The sequence below is a fragment of the Tachysurus fulvidraco genome, chromosome 9, assembly GCF_022655615.1.
Source record: "Tachysurus fulvidraco isolate hzauxx_2018 chromosome 9, HZAU_PFXX_2.0, whole genome shotgun sequence".
Lineage (NCBI taxonomy): Eukaryota > Metazoa > Chordata > Actinopteri > Siluriformes > Bagridae > Tachysurus > Tachysurus fulvidraco.
The window spans coordinates 23,960,326-23,978,254 of NC_062526.1; the positions used below are offsets into that span (position 1 = coordinate 23,960,326).

At 36.3% G+C, this 17,929-nt stretch overlaps 1 protein-coding gene across 2 annotated transcripts in view; it reads right to left on the reverse strand.

Annotated features, from left to right (window-relative positions):
• Positions 1 to 610: 610 nt before the first annotated feature.
• LOC113646395 overlaps positions 611 to 17,929 on the reverse strand; it is a 28,698-nt gene continuing 11,379 nt past the window's right edge. Inside the window, exons 1-6 of one of the 2 annotated variants that reach the window (XM_047818953.1) lie at positions 7,354 to 7,818; positions 5,945 to 6,253; positions 2,904 to 3,056; positions 2,746 to 2,817; positions 2,124 to 2,230; positions 638 to 718 (exon numbers count right to left, since the gene is read on the reverse strand). In XM_047818953.1, the coding sequence (XP_047674909.1) occupies positions 653 to 718; positions 2,124 to 2,230; positions 2,746 to 2,817; positions 2,904 to 3,056; positions 5,945 to 6,253; positions 7,354 to 7,672 (1,026 nt within the window). In that variant the 5' untranslated portion in view covers positions 7,673 to 7,818 and the 3' untranslated portion in view covers positions 638 to 652. Of the gene's footprint in view, positions 719 to 2,123; positions 2,231 to 2,745; positions 2,818 to 2,903; positions 3,057 to 5,944; positions 6,254 to 7,353; positions 7,819 to 17,929 lie in introns of those variants that run through there. The other variant, XM_047818952.1, reaches the window with a different exon arrangement.

The following is a 17,929-nucleotide window of genomic DNA, read 5'->3' on the forward strand; positions in this document are numbered from 1 at the left end:
AAAGTCCATGTTCTACATTGACCACTAGGTGGTGCCTTAACACTTAGAATAATAATGTGGTTCATTTACAGGTTTCTTTATTTAATGATCCCTTTGTGCTCCAGTTAAAGGAATCAGCTATTCATTAATGAATAACAAATAACTGGAAGATTGGTAGACTTCAAATGTCACATTTTATTTATTACACTATTTACTTACCACAAAATCCTGCTTTTGTGATTGTTTGGGAGATTCAGTTTAAATACTATAAATAATTCTATTGATGTAAAATTGTATTTATTTATTAAAAATAACACATTCAGTCCATGCAAATTTAACAATCCTCCTCTTTATTTTTGCTCAAGGTTTTAACAAGTCACAAACAAGAACTTCTTACACAAGCCTATTTACACAAAAGCCTTCTAGCACATTCAGTTCTTAACCTGATATATGCAAGAATGGGACACATAAGATGAGAAAAATGTCACAAACACTCAAAATATAGTTTGCAAATTTATCCATCAGAAGTTTTTAATGATTAACAGAAAAAGTGAATACAGAACAATACCCTTATCTAACATAATGAAGGTGAATATGAAGTAATTATCTGGAACCTTTTCCCTTTTTTAACAGTGCTCCAGTGATCATCTGGACCTGTGCTGCTCCAGCTGTGTTAATGTGGGCCAGTAGAGTAGCTGGTGTAAATGACAGTAGTAAATAAAGTGTCATCACACACAATCTGGGAACAGACAGAACATGTAAATTATACATACAGTAGTGTGAAAAAGTGTTGGCCCCTTCCTGTTTTTTTTTTTTTTTTGCATGTTTGTCACACTTTAATGTTTCAGATCATCAAACAAATGTAAATATTAGTCAAAGATAACAAGTAAACACAACATACCATTTTTAAATGAATGATTTTAAGGGAAAACAAAATCCAAGCCTAAATGGCACTGTGTAAAAAAGTGCTTGCAACCTAAACCTAATGTTAAAAACCGTGATTCTGTGGACCGTGTTCTGTACATGTCTGTGTGCAGGTGGATTCCAGGCCAGAGTTTCCAGCCTGCCTGTACTGTTGTTTTGTATATATTATTTATCTCTAAAATATACCAATACCCTTACCTAGAATTTCTATTTTGTGTTTTTTTCTGCCATTTATAAAAAGGTATCAAATCACTGAATCCCGAGCTATAACTCTGTGCAGCTCAACCCTAGACTGGGTTGTAACAGATTTGTATGACAGATTGGTTGGGCCACCCATAGCATCAAGAACTGCAGTCAAGCGTATGCGATAACGTGCAATGAGTCTGTCACAGCGCTGTGGGGGGAAATTTGGTCAGCCAAATTTGGAGGGTTTTAAAGCATGAACTGCCTTTGTAAGGTCATGCCACAGCAGCTCAATAGGATTCAGGTCAGGACCATGACCAAAGTCTTTATTTTGTTTTTCTTCAGCCAATCAGAGGTGGACTTCCTGAGGTGGCTCACCAGTGTTCCATGTGTTTGCAATTTGTGGATAATGGCTCTCACTGTGGGTCGCTGGAGTTCCAATGCTTTAGAAATGGCTTTATAACCTTTTCCAAACAGATAGATCTCAATTACTTTCTCTCTCATTTGTTCCTGAGTTTCTTTGGATCTCGGCATGATGTGAAGCTTTTTAGGATCTTTTGGTCTACTTCACTTGTCAGTCAGGTCTTATGTAAGTGATTTCTTGATTGTGAAGTGTGTGGCAGTAATCAGGCCTGGGTGTGGCTAGAGAAATTGAACTTGGGTGTAATAAACCAAAGCTAACTTGTGTTTTAACAGGGGGGGGGGGTTTAATGAGATGACCCTTAATTATGAAATTATATAATTTAAAAACTGCATGTTGTGTTTGATCTGAAACATTAAAGTGTGACAAATATGCAAAAAAAAAAAAAAAAAAAAAATCAGGAAGGGGGCCAACACTTTCACACCACTGTATATCACATAGAAATTCTGTGGCTTTTTTTACACTGTGTGTTGCTGGATGGAGACAAAAAGCTCTAATTTGCAATTTTTTGACTGATAACACAATTCTTCTGATAAACACGTACTTCTCTGTGAAACTGCAGAGTTTCTACCCAAAATACATAAAGGACAGCAGGTCTGTCTGCATGTATACTAACCTGTGTGTCCTGTGAATTTAATGTGAAGGGTAAGTCCCTGGTATTATCTTGTTGTCCCTTATAGTCCAGACAACCTTCAGTATTCACCTTCTCTCCACATCGTCCACCTAAAGAACAAATCATCAGAAATGAAACCTTTTAGTGGTAACGTCTGAAGGGATCATGTAACGTGTGCAGGCTGCCGTTCTGTTTCAACTCAAATACATTAATACTGAAAGCAAGATCACACACTGAGTGATACGAAGAGCTACGATTCAGAACTTATTGCCGTGCTTGTTATGAGATGGTATTTATACTGTATAGTGTTTTGGTCTAGAATGCTGGTGAACAGACTCACTGATTGACTGAGGTACTGGTACTGATACATACTGATTTCAAGACTGATTTACTGCCTGTCTTGTCCTGATTTCCAAGGAGGAATTTTGATGATTTTGTGTGAATATGAACCTCTGTTTTATTTCAGTATTAAATGAAGTATGATGTAAAGCTCATTTAAAACAACACCACAGTATCAAAATTCTACCAATTTTTAGTTGAATTTATATTAAAACTGTGTGTGTGTGTGAGTGTGTGAGTGTGTGTGTGTGTTTGTGTGTGTCTGTGTGTGTGTGTGTGTTTGTACCTCTGCATACCCAGCAAATAAATGCCACTACTCCAGGTATCAGCAGCAATAATACAAGCAGAATGCAGAAAACTGTTGAATAAAACACAACCAATATGGTAAAAAAAAAAAAACAGAAATGTGATTCACTGCTTTTTAAAAAGGAAATGTTTTGGCACCCAGAGGGAGGCTGCTGTGAGTTTGTTGTTTATCTTGTTCCAGTGTTGTTGAGGATGATGCAGGTGGAGAGTTTGTTGTTTTACTTGGAGGCTGTTCTGATGGAGGTCTTCTGTCTGTTTTCCCTGAGCGTGTTGAAGTTTCTCTTCTTCCTCCTGAAAACACAATCTTAAATAAATCTAAAGTCTGTTTTTAATCACTGTTAGTAATATCACATGACACACACACTTAGACATTAATGAAGCATTGTCTGTAAAAACCTCTTTAAAAATGAAGGTAAAACATAATCAGGGTCATGTTAATGAGGTTAAATGACACCTACAAAATTGACAAGTGACATGAACCTACATGAAGTTTAATAAAGTGTCAGCTGATGTGAAGACAGAGAATTAACAAAGATATCAGACATATATTTCTGATAAATCAGAAGAAAACATAAAGACAGATTAAACAACCGGACACTGACATCTTCTGAAGCTTTTATTAATGTTTATGTCAATAGTAATGAAGGTGTATTCTGAAGGCTGGGCTCTTTGTGGTGATGATAATCAGACAGAAATCACATGACACAAAGGTGTTTCTGTGCTGTTACCCTGCTCCTGCTATGACCTGCACACCAAATAAGAGTTAGATAATCTTATTACTAAAGCTAAACCAACAACTTGTTCACTAGACCCCATTCCAACTAAATTACTGAAAGAAGTGTTATACACTGTAAAGCTGGTGAGCCTCTTCTTAATATTATTAACGCCTCACTATCTTTAGGTCATGTCCCTAAATCTTTCAGGTTGGCAGTCATTAGGCCACTCACCAAAAAACCTAATTTAGATCCCAATGAACTATCAAATTACAGACCTATTTCACATCTTCCTATTATGTATAAAATACTAGAGAAGGTTGTGTCTGTTCAACTGAGCTCCTTCTTACAGGAGAACAATATCTTTGAAGAGTTTCAATCAGGTTTCAGGCTTCATCATAGCACAGAAACAGCACTTGTGCAAGTTACAAATTACTTGTTCCTAGCTTTAAACAAAGACTGTATGTCACTTTTAGTCCTACTTCACCTTAGTGCTGCATTCGACACTATAGATCACAACATTCTCCTAGATCGCTTACAAAATTACACAGGTATTCATAGACAGGCTTTAAGTTGGATTAGATCCTACCTGTCTGATCGATACCATTTTGTAGAATTAAATGGTGAATGGTGGATCAGTTCTAGGACCTCTGCTTTTTTCGATATTCATGCTTACATTAAGGAACAATATTAGAAGACATGGGATTAATTTCCACTGTTATGCTGACGATACACCGTTATATCTCATCAAATCCAGATGAAATAGCTAAATTGTCAGAATTAACTCAGTGCGTTAGAGAGATACAAGATTGGATGAGCTGTAACTTTCTGTTGTTAAACTCTGATAAGACAGAAATACTACTTATAGGTCCAAAAACCAGTATACAAACTCTCACAACTTAACTTCCATTTAGAGAGACGTACTGTTACTAGTAGCTCGACAGTGAAAGACCTGGGTGTTATATTAGATAGCAACTTGTCTTTTAAAAATCATATCACTCATACTACAAAAACAGCCTTCTTCCACCTTAGAAATATTGCCAAGCTGAGAAACATCCTGTCTGAGGCTGAGAAGCTAGTTCATGCGTTCATGACCTCTAGACTGGACTATTGTAATGCATTACTAGGTGGTTGTCCTGCATCTTTAATAAATAGGTTACAGTTAGTCCAAAACGCAGCTGCCAGAGTTCTCACTAGGACAAGAAAGTATGACCATATAACCCCAATTTTATCATCTCTACACTGGCTACCTGTTAAGTTTAGAATTGATTACAAACTGCTGCTACTTACATACAAGGCTCTTAATGGTTTAGCTCCCATGTATCTAACTAGTCTTCTAACACGTTACAATCCTTCATGCTCTCTGAGATCACAAAACTCAGGACCTCTGGTAGTTCCCAGAATATCTAAGTCTACTAAAGGCGGTAGACCGCTTTCTTATTTAGCTCCCAAACTTTGGAATAGTCTTCCTGATAGTGTTCGGGGCTCAGACACACTTTCCCAGTTTAAATGTAAATTAAAAACACACCTCTTTAGTCAGGCGTACACACACATAATACATCCTATAATACTGTGCACTATTACATCAGACTTGCACATTTTTATGAACAGCAGATATGTTAATTCCTCTCCACTGCTTCTCTCTTTCTACCCATCCCGAGGCATCCAGACATTGTCTTCTGAGCGATGAAGATTTTGGACCTCCATTGAGACGAGGCCGACTCTGTGAGAATCCTGATGCATCTAGAGATCTACCAGCTCCAGTTGGACTCTGTGATACTATAGAGATGTGAACTCCATTTGATCTTTTACATCAATACAACATTTATCAGACTGAATATTTATAATCACACCCCCCAGTGTCGCCCAGATGAGGATGAGGTTCCCCTTTGAGTCTGGTTCCTCTCAAGGTTTCTTCCTTTACCATCTAAGGGAGTTTTTCCTCCCCACAGTCACCTGAGTCACCTCAGACTTGCTCATTGGGGATGAATATCATTGGGCTCATTGGGGTTAGAAGAAATCTACATGGGTAATAATCTTTATATTTTTCTTATAATAACCCTTTGTTGTATGTTTATGTTCTGTAAAGCTGCTTTGACACAATGTCAAGTGTAAAATGCGCTATAAAAATAAACTTGAATTGAATTGAAATACAAACACATTGTGAATTAAATATATCCAATATTAATCTTGAATTTTGTATTCTATTAATCTTTTGTTCTATGTTTATGTTCTGTAAAGCTGCTTTGAGACAATGTCAATATGCTATACAAATAAACTTGAATTTAATTGAAATCTAATTGAAATAGGTGTCATTTTAATGTGACACTATGACTTGTAGAGTAAAACCATCAGTTATGGTAAATTTACTAGACATGTTTGTTACATATGTGACTACAATTCAGTTCTTATCAGGACTGTTTGCACACTAAATATAAACTTTTATTGAGTATTTAAATGTTTTACCTTTAACATTAATCCTGATGTCTCTGTATTCCTTTAATCCAGTGCTGCACCTGTAGACTCTCTGATCCTCTTCTCTCAGGTCAGATATGAGCAGAGACAGATTACCAGGAGAAATGTGATTAAACAGCTGAAGTCTGTCACGATAGTGTTCATCATTTAACACGTCAGTCCAGTGTCCTGTTCTGTTAGTCGTCCAGGTGAATATCTGAGGATCGGTGTGCAGGTCAGAGCAGGAGCAGGGTAACAGAACTGAACCACCAGGGTGTCCATTAATAACTACCTGATGTTTATCACCAGAGAGATCACAGCCTACAGACACAAACATACAAACACTCAGAATCTACTGAATACAACATGAAGTACAAAGATCAGGACTGAAACATGGACCCTGGAGCTGTGAGGAGACAACACTACACACTGCATGGTGAAAAGTACATGTGAAATATAAGCTGTAGACACACAGAGTTTTGTTTGCCATTGAGTTTGATTTAGAAAAAAATTCATGATATTTTAAAGTTGAGGTTATTCAATGATTTTCTGTAAAATTAAAGAAAAGTGATACATAATTCAGTCCACATAGACCACTGTTGTGTTCACTGTGTGAAAAGATTTAAAAATGTGAACACAGTATTGAGAAATAGATTTAACCAAAAAATGTAAATAAAGCACAAAGTAGGAGGTGAAGCTGGTGATCACTGAACCGTCACTGATAAATAAAGATAAAATATTACTTAAGGGACTTCTTCATAGGGCTAAATGGTTCCTTAATAAACTCCTAATAATAAGTGATATGAACCTAAATCAATATTTATAAAGACATGTATTTAAAAAGACTTCCTAATGTATCAGCTGATGTACAGACTGTGATCATCAATGTTCATGTTAAATTATTATAAACACCAGGTCTAGTGTGTTATGTAGAGTTTCTTTGACTGTAAATTAGAGTTTGATTTTAATGTTTAATGTCATATTAAAATTTATTCTGATGCATCAGATATTAATATTTAAAAAAACTCAACAAGTTGACAGTGAAGTCTTTATTACTGTTTATGTCTTATGTCAGTTGACATGTAGCTCTATAAACACTACAATGTTATGAGAATAAATCTTAGTTTAGACTGAGAAATATCACAAATCCAATCCAACACCAGTCCAAAGTTCAGGTCAGTCTGATACCATAATCAGTATTTAATGTCATTTATAACTTAAAACTGATGTGTCACTTATATATACATTTTATTTATTATACATATTTATACATATGACTCCTAAATTAATTCCCCTTCAGTCCCCTTCATCGTAAATGGAGTAGACATTTTATTACATATGTAACTATGATTCATTTTAAGTATGATCAAGGATGATTTTACACTAAATATAAACTTTTATTGTGTATTTAAATCATTTACCTTTACCACGAATATCCATGTCTCTGTGTCCCTTCTCAGTGCTGCACCTGTAGTCTACATCATCCTCTTCTCTCAGGTCAGATATGAGCAGAGACAGATTACCAGGAGAAGTGTGATTAAACAGCTGAAGTCTGCCACGGTAGTGTTCATCATTTAACATGTCATTCAGACCTCCTCTTATGTAGGCCATCCAGGTGAATGTGTGAGGTTTGGTGTGCAGGTCAGAGCAGGAGCAGAGTAACAGAACTGAACCACCAGGGAGTCCATTGTAACGATGTATAGTTTCAGCAGTGAGATCACAGCCTACAGACACAAACATACAAACACTCAGAATCTACTGAATACAACATGAAGTACAATATTTTCAAATTAACTATTAAGGTAATATTTATTCTTCAGTACATTTAATTCATAAATTTTGAAATGCAAGATAGTAAGCAAATGAGCTTCATAAGTATGTATTATATATCTAAACATGCAGCATGCTAAAACAGGAAAAAAATTTACCATGTGACTATAAACACGATTTCTAATAAAATAAAGCATTATTTCAACACCAAGCACTTAAATGGACACCCCCACACTTCATAAACATGTCATCTGTAGCACTTTATAATCCTGTAATCATCTGTTACGCGACACAAACACAACTTCTTCTTCATTGGCAGGTCGCATACCAACTTTATTACATACCTACACCACCTGTGCTGGAGTGTGAAGTGATTTCAGTCTAGAAGTATGTCAAAAGATGTCTATATCCTATTTCTAAGACCACTATGCTTAATGAATTTTAAAACTAACCTTACAATTTTCCCGGATCCAGGTTTTATGTTTAATAGGCTATTGATTGTAAATACTTTGCAACCTATTCCCTGTAGCTCTCTTATTAACTCATTCCTTTCCAGATCATACTTGGGGCAGAAAACCAGCACATGTTCAAATGTTTCCTTTACTTGGCATAATTCGCATAATCCTGTATCATGTTTCCTTATAATATAAAGTGTAGAATTGAGTTTATTATGTCCCATCCTTAGTCTTGATAAAATAACCCGATCCTCTCTACTTAAATTTAATGTCATATTACTTTGTCTTACAGTTTTATGTATATTATATAGTCTTCCTGTTTTACACTCATTCCAATTCATTTGCCATTTCTGATTACAAGCTTCTTTAATGATACTTTTCCCTTCCATCCTACTTAATGCAACAGTAATATTGGGGAAGTTCAGTTTAAGTGACTCTTTAGCCGTTCTATTCGATCTTTCATTTCCTGGTATATCTGCGTGAGCTGGTACCCACACAAATGCAATTATTATTCCAATTTGCTTTAATCTATACAAAATATTCAATATTTCTACATCAATATCAGATCTAACTGTTTGGTAAGTTAGTAGGCTTATAAGTGATGCCATAGAATCTGAACTTTGTTTGGCATCACCTCTTCCACCCAACTAAGTGCCATCTGAATTGCCACCAGTTCAGCAGTATATACTGAGGTCCCGTCAGTTAATCTCCCATATTTTCCTATTTTAAATTCAGGAACATAAAATGCTGATCCAGTACGACCTATCTCTGGGTTTCTTGATCCGTTCTTAATATCAATACTGCTGTTTTCTCTTCATCTACTACTACTGGTATATTCTGAGTTCTGTAAACCCCAACCATTTTTTGAGGACACCCCATACCTCTCCTAATTGGGTTTCCCTTGACTGCTTGAGTATATGATATATTCTGTACTGTTTTGAGCTTCATTGCTTCCGTTGCTTGCTTTTGGGCTTTACAGCCTATATACGCTGCACTGTGTGGCCCTCCACAATTACAACATTTAGGTTCAACCTCCACATTTTCCATAATCATGTTCTCCACCACATCTACAACATCTTTATTTCCAACATGCCCCAATCTTTGGCAATTAAAACATCTCAATGCTGGTCTAACAAATGGTCGTACCGTATAACACACATATACAATTTTAACATGTTCTGGTAAGTTTTTACAAGTGAAAGTTAGTACAACAGTCGTACTTCTCTCTTTTTTACCATTTCTGCTAGAAAGCAGACGCTTCACTTCTGTCACCTACCTCATTCTATTCTACCTCAATTTTCCTTACTTTGTTTATTCCTACTCTAGTATTGTCATCTGACTCAGAATCTCTATTTTTCCTTTTGTTTGTTGAATCCGTAATACAGGATATGACCATGCCTCACTATCAATTACTGAAGAATCATCTTCATCATCCATACTACCTGCTTCCATCCTCTCCAGTCTCATCACAGTTGATGCTAGCCCGCTTTTGTGTGTTTTCAGATTCTGAATTACCCGCCTGCTCTTACCTTCGGCAGGGCTGCAAACTTTTGAATTCAGCTTAGAGTGAGATTTTGGGGGCGGGTTTTGGTTATGGGGAGGGGCTTGTGGAGGGGCGTGGCTTGTTGTAGAAAAAAGAGAGAGAGAGAGAGAGAGAGAGAGAGAGAGAGAGAGAGAGAGAGAGAGAGAGAGAGAGAGAGAGAGAGAGAGATTATGACTGGTGTTTATTGTAAGTGTTTGCTGCCTTTTGGACTCCTTTATCATTTGTAATGTTGCTCCCATTTAAAACAGTTCGGCTCAAGCCCAGCCATTTTTAGGGTTATTATTGAGGACAATGTCCCGTCCAGAGACAAGCTGTTTTGTGTTGGGGTTTTGTTCACACACCGACCATCGAATATACCCTTTTTTCATTGGTTGTTGCGTTAAATCTTAACCAGATAGTGCTATCTTCTGATTGCCTATTGTGTAGCCTCTTTTTTTGATTGGCTGATAAGTGTCAGGCTCGACTAAGAACTCCAGGGGAGACACGCTTGATTCCTGCCCAGTTCCACAGAGACAGCAGTGCCGACAGAGACATTTTGGGCGCTGCGGCATATTTTATATCTGATAAATACTAAGTTTTTCTGCGTGAGAAATACAATGTGTGGCGAGAGAGCGTGACAAAAGACCCAAATGCGTGACTGTCACTCTCAATGCGTGACAGCTGACAGCCCTGAAGTTATGTAATAACTGACGCTGAATGTGTGAGAGTTGGCAGCCTTTGGCTTTCAGGATGATAAAACATATTCCAAGAGAAAATTCCGGTTATTTACAAAATTTCACTTCTCTGCCGCCAAAAGAAATTGCTGATTATTGTCTGTGTCCTTCTTGTAGTTGTCTGTGGCTGAACAAAGCCAAACACGAACTTTACTGCTTTAACATTAGATCAGGTTTCAAAACACACAAATCTGCTGATTCGAAAACTAGAGGGTAATTTTTTTTTTTTTTTTTTTTTTTTTTGCTTTATTTGGGCTTTTAAAAGCTTGCCTTTAGCTCTATCGAGGGGAAGCGGCTCAGACTGGCATACAGTCATGTGCGCTGTGTCCTGTAGTTAGAGGTGGGGAGACTCCAAAACAAACTGAACACTGTTGGATTTGGATGTAATGAACTCCTATAGCATGGGCGAGGCTAGCCCCCTTTTAGTTAAGGCTAAAGTAGAAATCAGCAGTACTTTTTTATTTGCTTTAAGACAAATGCATATTATTAAAAGACCTCTGACTTTTGAAAAGGTGAACAAAGTGTTTATACATTTACAATTAATTACATGCAAAAAAATAAAGACTTTAAATGTGATATAGGAAGTGAAGTCGGTGGTCAAAAAGACAGCAGTGACAGAGAGACATCAGAAAAAGGTGTGAAATTCACACATGTATTTACCACTAAGACCAGAGAGAAGAAGTGACCCAGAAGTTACACCAGGCCACCACACTGCTCATAGAGCCACACATTTATACTTTTGTAAAATAGTTTACACATTATTAAAAATAGAAAACGTTATGAAGATGAACTGATAATCAGCTAATAATATTATTTAGTCATTTTATTTACTTTTACAAAAATTAAAATTAAATCTATTTTAGTAAATTTTGTCAAAGAAATGTAAAGTGATATATAGGAGATTTCAAATATACCATTGTTAAGAGTTTTATGTTGTTAAATGCATGTAACTAATTCTGAAAAATAAAAACTAAATATGATGTAGGAAGTGGAGCGACATCAGTGACAGAGAGACAGCAGAAAAAAGGTGTGAAATTCCCACACATCTATTTACAGCTAAGACCAGAGTGACAAAGTGACCTACAAGTTACAGGAAGTAACTTTTCTACTATGCTTTATGTGATTTATTATAGATACATTCAATAAGATGGAAATTGTGAGAGATGTAATTCAGTAAATATGTAAAAACATACACTGTAATATTATAGGGATGTAAAATAATCTCACTGTAGAATCCTCCTTATTCATTAGCCCACCTCTCTTCATCAGTACATTTTAGACTGAAGTTAATCAGGAAGAAAAAGTCCACATGATCAAAGCTGAACAGGTCTAAATAAGGACATTATAACACAAGGCATGACGTGAATGTTTACCTTGTGTATAAAGATTAATGCTGTCTTAAAATTTACATATTTTATGTTATTTATTCTCTAATTAATAAACATTTGACAGTGTTTGATTTATTCTTTAGGACCAGAGCTGAACTCCACCCTACAGTAAACCCAGTCTGGACAGAAACCACATGAACTAAACACAAAGCAGCTGAAATAAGAACTGGATAATATTCTCTCTCCTTTCTGTAATAGAAAATAAAATATAACTTCACTCACCTGCAGACATTTGAAACACGACATACAAAAGATAAAAGCACTTCATCATTACTGATTCTTCTGCACACACACACACACCAGTCCCTCAGTGTGAAACACACACACTGACACACTGACTGAGTGTCTCTCTTTATACACTTTGGTTTTCAGGAAACCACAACAACCACTATGTCATTTCTCATTTTTTAATCTGTCTTTTATCACTTGCTGTATTATTATAGTAATAATACAAATAATAATAATACAAATAATAATAATAATAATAATAATAATAATAATAATAATAATAATAATAATAATAATAATAATAATAATAATAATAATAATAATAATAGATTATGTGACATTAGCAAATTTATTGAAAGCAAAATTTGGCACGAGCTGCAACATTAACCACAGGAATTCCAGTGTTTGGGACAAAGCTGTAATAAATTCATTTGTTTATTCTTTGATTAGAGACCTATGGCTTAGTGACAAATTGGTGATATCTTGTCTTACAAAGCAGAATTAAAGGTAAAAAGTAGCATTTCTAAATTTATATGAACTATTAAATCAATATGTGTTTGCTTTAGATCAGTAAACATACTGATATTCACTTTTTAAATCTATACCACTGACTATACAAGTCGTTGCAATGCAATGCAATGCAAGTCGTTTCCAGGGAAAGATGTCCATATGACAGTGAGATACTGTAAATACTGTGACATACTGTACATGACATCGCTTTGTGACTTGTGTTGAATTGTATCAGCATGTACACATGCAAACACTCACACAGGACAATATCTGGGTGATTTTCACCAACTGTGAGAAAGAACATTTTGTTGATAAGATGTTGATAAAAACACAGTTGTGCATATAACTAGTGTTCTCATGTTAGAGCCAGTGTGAGACACTCGGCATGTCAGAACGACCAGAAGACTGTGGTCAGGGCAGCATTGGGGCTGATGGGAGAATGAATACTTCCCCTTTCTCAGGTTTCAGTTAACCATCATTATGCCATGCACAGAATACTGTGTAATGCTCCACATTCAACGAACACACTCTCATACATCCTCCTGTTATTATTTTTATTTTTTCTTAATAAGTCAAAAAGGGGATTTCTGTAGCAGCCTATATACACAAAAGCCTTCTAGAGCATTCATTTCTTAACCTGATATATGTAAGAATACAAGATACAAAATGTCACAAATACTGAAAATATAAAAGTGAATAGGGAACAATACCCTTAGCTACCATAATGAAGATGAATATAACACAATAGGAACAGATCGTGGTCGGGGTGAGGAGTCGAACTTGGGTCTGCATTGTGAAAGTCAGAAATAGCTCCACAGTGTGAAGGACAAAAACAAGAAAAAATTCAACAGAAACAGATTCTCTAATCAAAAGGTAAAAATTCACAAAAATGGTTGAAATCATCTGCAAGGTAACAAACAGCAAAATTATTAATAGCCCAAAAAGTCTGGCCTTAATTTAACCCAACACCAAGCGACTAAATTGAGAAACAGAAGAAATAACCACAGGAGAAATGAGACACAGGTGACACCTTTAACAGACTGAGGGGAAAACACATGTGGGTCCAGACTATAGTAGTAACTGGTTTAATGATCCCTGGCTAACCAGAGTAAATACTAGTAGGTTTCAGGAAAAAAAAATGTTCATATGACAGTGATATTTATTGCAAATAGTATGTCATACATCACTTTGTGGATTTGGTGACTTTGTCTTAACATGCACGAGCACACACGCACATACAGAGAGCTACCTGTTGGCAGTTTTAACCACACGCAGAAATATCCACTTGCTCTCGTGGCACTTCAGAGCCAGTGTGAGACACTCAGCATGTCAGTGACCGCATGTCTAGTCAAGACAGTGTGGAGGCTGATGGGAAAATGACTAATTCCTCTTTCTCACAGCTTCAGTTAACCAACATTTTTATTGCCACACACAGGGTATCATAACATGTAACATCTGTAACAAACTACAAGGATTATTAGGCAAAATTTCACAAAAGCTAGGTCAAAAATACACAATTAATTTGGTCCAATTCAGTAATCATCCTTCCTTTATTTTTACCCAAAGTCTTTGTAGCCAAAGTCAAAGTCACAAAAAAGAACTTCTATAGCAGACTTCTTACACAACAGCATGACGGCAGAAGCTTTCAAGAGCATTTGATAATTAACCTGATATAGAATCTGTTTTATATATTTAAAATGTACATATAATTGTATTATACATACAAACTATTTGATGCAATTGTATATCCCATACTTGGCCATGGTGTGTAATCAATACATGTATTCAACATTATTCTATAACATCTGAGAATGTGTCTATATTTACATTGGATTAGTTTGTAACAATGTGCTCCAGTGATCATCTGGACCTGTGCTGCTCCAGCTGTGTTAATGTGGGCCAGTAGAGTAGCTGGTGTAAATGACAGTAGTAAATAAAGTGTCATCACACACAATCTGGGAACATTTTTAAATGAAGGTTTTTAAGGGAAAACAAAACCCAAGCCTAAATGGCACTGTGTAAAAAAGTGCTTGCAACCTAAACCTAATGTTAAAAACCGTGATTCTGTGGACCGTGTTCTGTACATGTCTGTGTGCAGGTGGATTCCAGGCCAGAGTTTCCAGCCTGCCTGTACTGTTGTTTTGTATATATTATTTATCTCTAAAATATACCAATACCCTTACCTAGAATTTCTATTTTGTGTTTTTATCTGCCATTTATAAAAAGGTATCAAATCACTGAATCCCGAGCTATAACTCTGTGCAGCTCAACCCTAGACTGGGTTGTAACAGATTTGTATGACAGATTGGTTGGGCCACCCATAGCATCAAGAACTGCAGTCAAGCGTATGCGATAACGTGCAATGAGTCTGTCACAGCGCTGTGGGGGGAAATTTGGTCAGCCAGATTGGAGGGTTTTAAAGCATGAACTGCCTTTGTAAGGTCATGCCACAGCAGCTCAATAGGATTCAGGTCAGGACCATGACCAAAGTCTTTATTTTGTTTTTCTTCAGCCAATCAGAGGTGGACTTCCTGAGGTGGCTCACCAGTGTTCCATGTGTTCGCAATTTGTGGATAATGGCTCTCACTGTGGTTCGCTGGAGTTCCAATGCTTTAGAAATGGCTTTATAACGTTTTCCAAACAGATAGATCTCAATTACTTTCTCTCTCATTTGTTCCTGAGTTACTTTGGATCTCGGCATGATGTGAAGCTTTTTAGGATCTTTTGGTCTACTTCACTTGTCAGTCAGGTCTTATGTAAGTGATTTCTTGATTGTGAAGTGTGTGGCAGTAATCAGGCCTGGGTGTGGCTAGAGAAATTTAACTTGGGTGTAATAAACCACAGCTAACGTGTTTTAACAGGGAGGGGGGGGATAACTTTTTAATGAGATGACCCTTAATTATGAAAATATATCATTTAAAAACTGCATGTTGCATTTACTTGTCTTATCTCTGACTAATATTTACATTTGTTTGATGATCTAAAACATTAAAGTGTGACAAATGTGCAAATAAAAAAAAATCAGGAAGGGGGCCAACACTTTCACACCACTGCATATCACATAGAAATTCTGTGGCTTTTTTTTTTACACTGTGTGTTGCTGGATGGAGACAAAAAGCTCTATTTTGCAATTTTTTGACTGATAACACAATTCTTCTGATAAACACTTCTAAGTACACTGATAAGAACTTCCCTGTGAAACTGCAGAGTTTCTACCCAAAATACATAAAGGACAGCAGGTCTGTCTGCATGTATACTAACCTGATCATCCTGTTGTCCCTTATAGTCCAGACAACCTTCAGTATTCACCTTCTCTCCACATCGTCCACCTAAAGAACAAATCATCAGAAATGAAACCTTTTAGTGGTAACGTCTGAAGGGATCATGTAACGTGTGCGGGCTGCCGTTCTGTTTCAACTCAAATACATTAATACTGAAAGCAAGATCACACACTGAGTGATACAAAGAGCTACGATTCAGAACTTATTGCCGTGCTTGTTATGAGATCGTATTTATACTGTATAGTGTTTTGGTCTAGAATGCTGGTGAACAGACTCACTGATTGACTGAGGTACTGGTACTGATACATACTGATTTCAAGACTGATTTACTGCCTGTCTTGTCCTGATTTCCAAGGAGGAATTTTGATGATTTTGTTTGAATATGAACCACTGTTTTGTTTCAGTATTAAGTGAAGTATGATGTAAAGCTCATTTAAAACAACACCACAGTATCAAAATTCTACCAATTTTTAGTTGAATTTATATTAAAACTGTGTGTGTGTGTGTGTATTTGTACCTCTGCATATCCAGCAAATAAATGCCACTACTCCAGGTATCAGCAGCAATAATACAAGCATAATGCAGAAAACTGTTGAATAAAACACAACCAATATGGTAAAAAAAAAAAAACAGAAATGTGATTCACTGCTTTTTAAAAAGGAAATGTTTTGGCACCCAGAGGGAGGCTGCTGTGTGGTGGTTGTTCATCTCGTTTCAGTGTTGTTGAGGATGATGCAGGTGGAGAGTTTGTTGTTTTACTTGGAGGCTGTTCTGATGGAGGTCTTCTGTCTGTTTTCCCTGAGCGTGTTGAAGTTTCTCTTCTTCCTCCTGAAAAGACAAACATAAGTAAATATCAAGTCTGTTTTTTAATCACTGTTAGTAATATCACGTGACACGCACACTTAGACATTAATGAAGCATTGTCTGTAAAAACCTCTTTAAAAATGAAGGTAAAACATAATCAGGGTCATGTTAATGAGGTTAAATGACACCTACAAAATTGACAAGTGACATGAACCTACATGAAATTTAATAAAGTGTCAGCTGATGTGAAGACAGAGAATTAACAAAGATCTCAGACATGTATTTCTGATAAATCAGAAGAAAACAAAGACAGATTAAACAACCTGACACTGACATCTTCTGAAGCTTTTATTAATGTTTATGTAGGTTTATGTTGGTAGTAATGAAGGTGTGTTCTGAAGGCTGTGCTCTCTGTGGTGATGATAATCAGACAGAAATCACATGACACAAAGGTGTTTCTGTGCTGTTACCCTGCTCCTGCTCTGACCTGCACACCAAATAAGAGTTAGATAATCTTATTACTAAAGCTAAACCAACAACTTGTTCACTAGACCCCATTCCAACTAAATTACTGAAAGAAGTGTTACATAAAGCTGGTGAGCCTCTTCTTAATATTATTAATGCCTCGCTATCTTTAGATTACGTCCCTAAATCTTTCAGGTTGGCAGTCATTAGGCCACTCACCAAAAAACCTAATTTAGATCCCAATGAACTATCAAATTACAGACCTATTTCACATCTTCCTTTTATGTATAAAATACTAGAAAAGGTTGTGTCTGTTCAACTGAGCTCCTTCTTACAGGGGAACAATATCTCTGAAGAGTTTCAATCAGGTTTCAGGCTCCATCATAGCACAGAAACAGCACTTGTGAAAGTTACAAATTACTTGTTCCTAGCTTTAAACAAAGACTGTATGTCACTTTTAGTCCTACTTGACCTTAGTGCTGCATTTGACACTATAGATCACAACATTCTCCTAGATTGCTTACAAAATTACACAGGTATTCATGGACAGGTTTTAAGTTGGATTAGATCTTTTGTTGTCTGATCGATACCATTTTGTAGAATTAAATGGTGAATGGTGGATCAGTTCTAGGACCTCTGCTTTTTTTCGATATACATGCTTCCATTAAGGAACAATATTAGAAGACATGGGATTAATTTCCACTGTTATGCTGACAATACACAGATGAAATAGCTAAATTGTCCAAATTAACTCAGTGCGTTTGAGAGATAAAAGATTGCATGAGCTGTAACTTTCGGTTGTTAAACTCTGATAAGACAGAAATACTACTTATAGGTCCA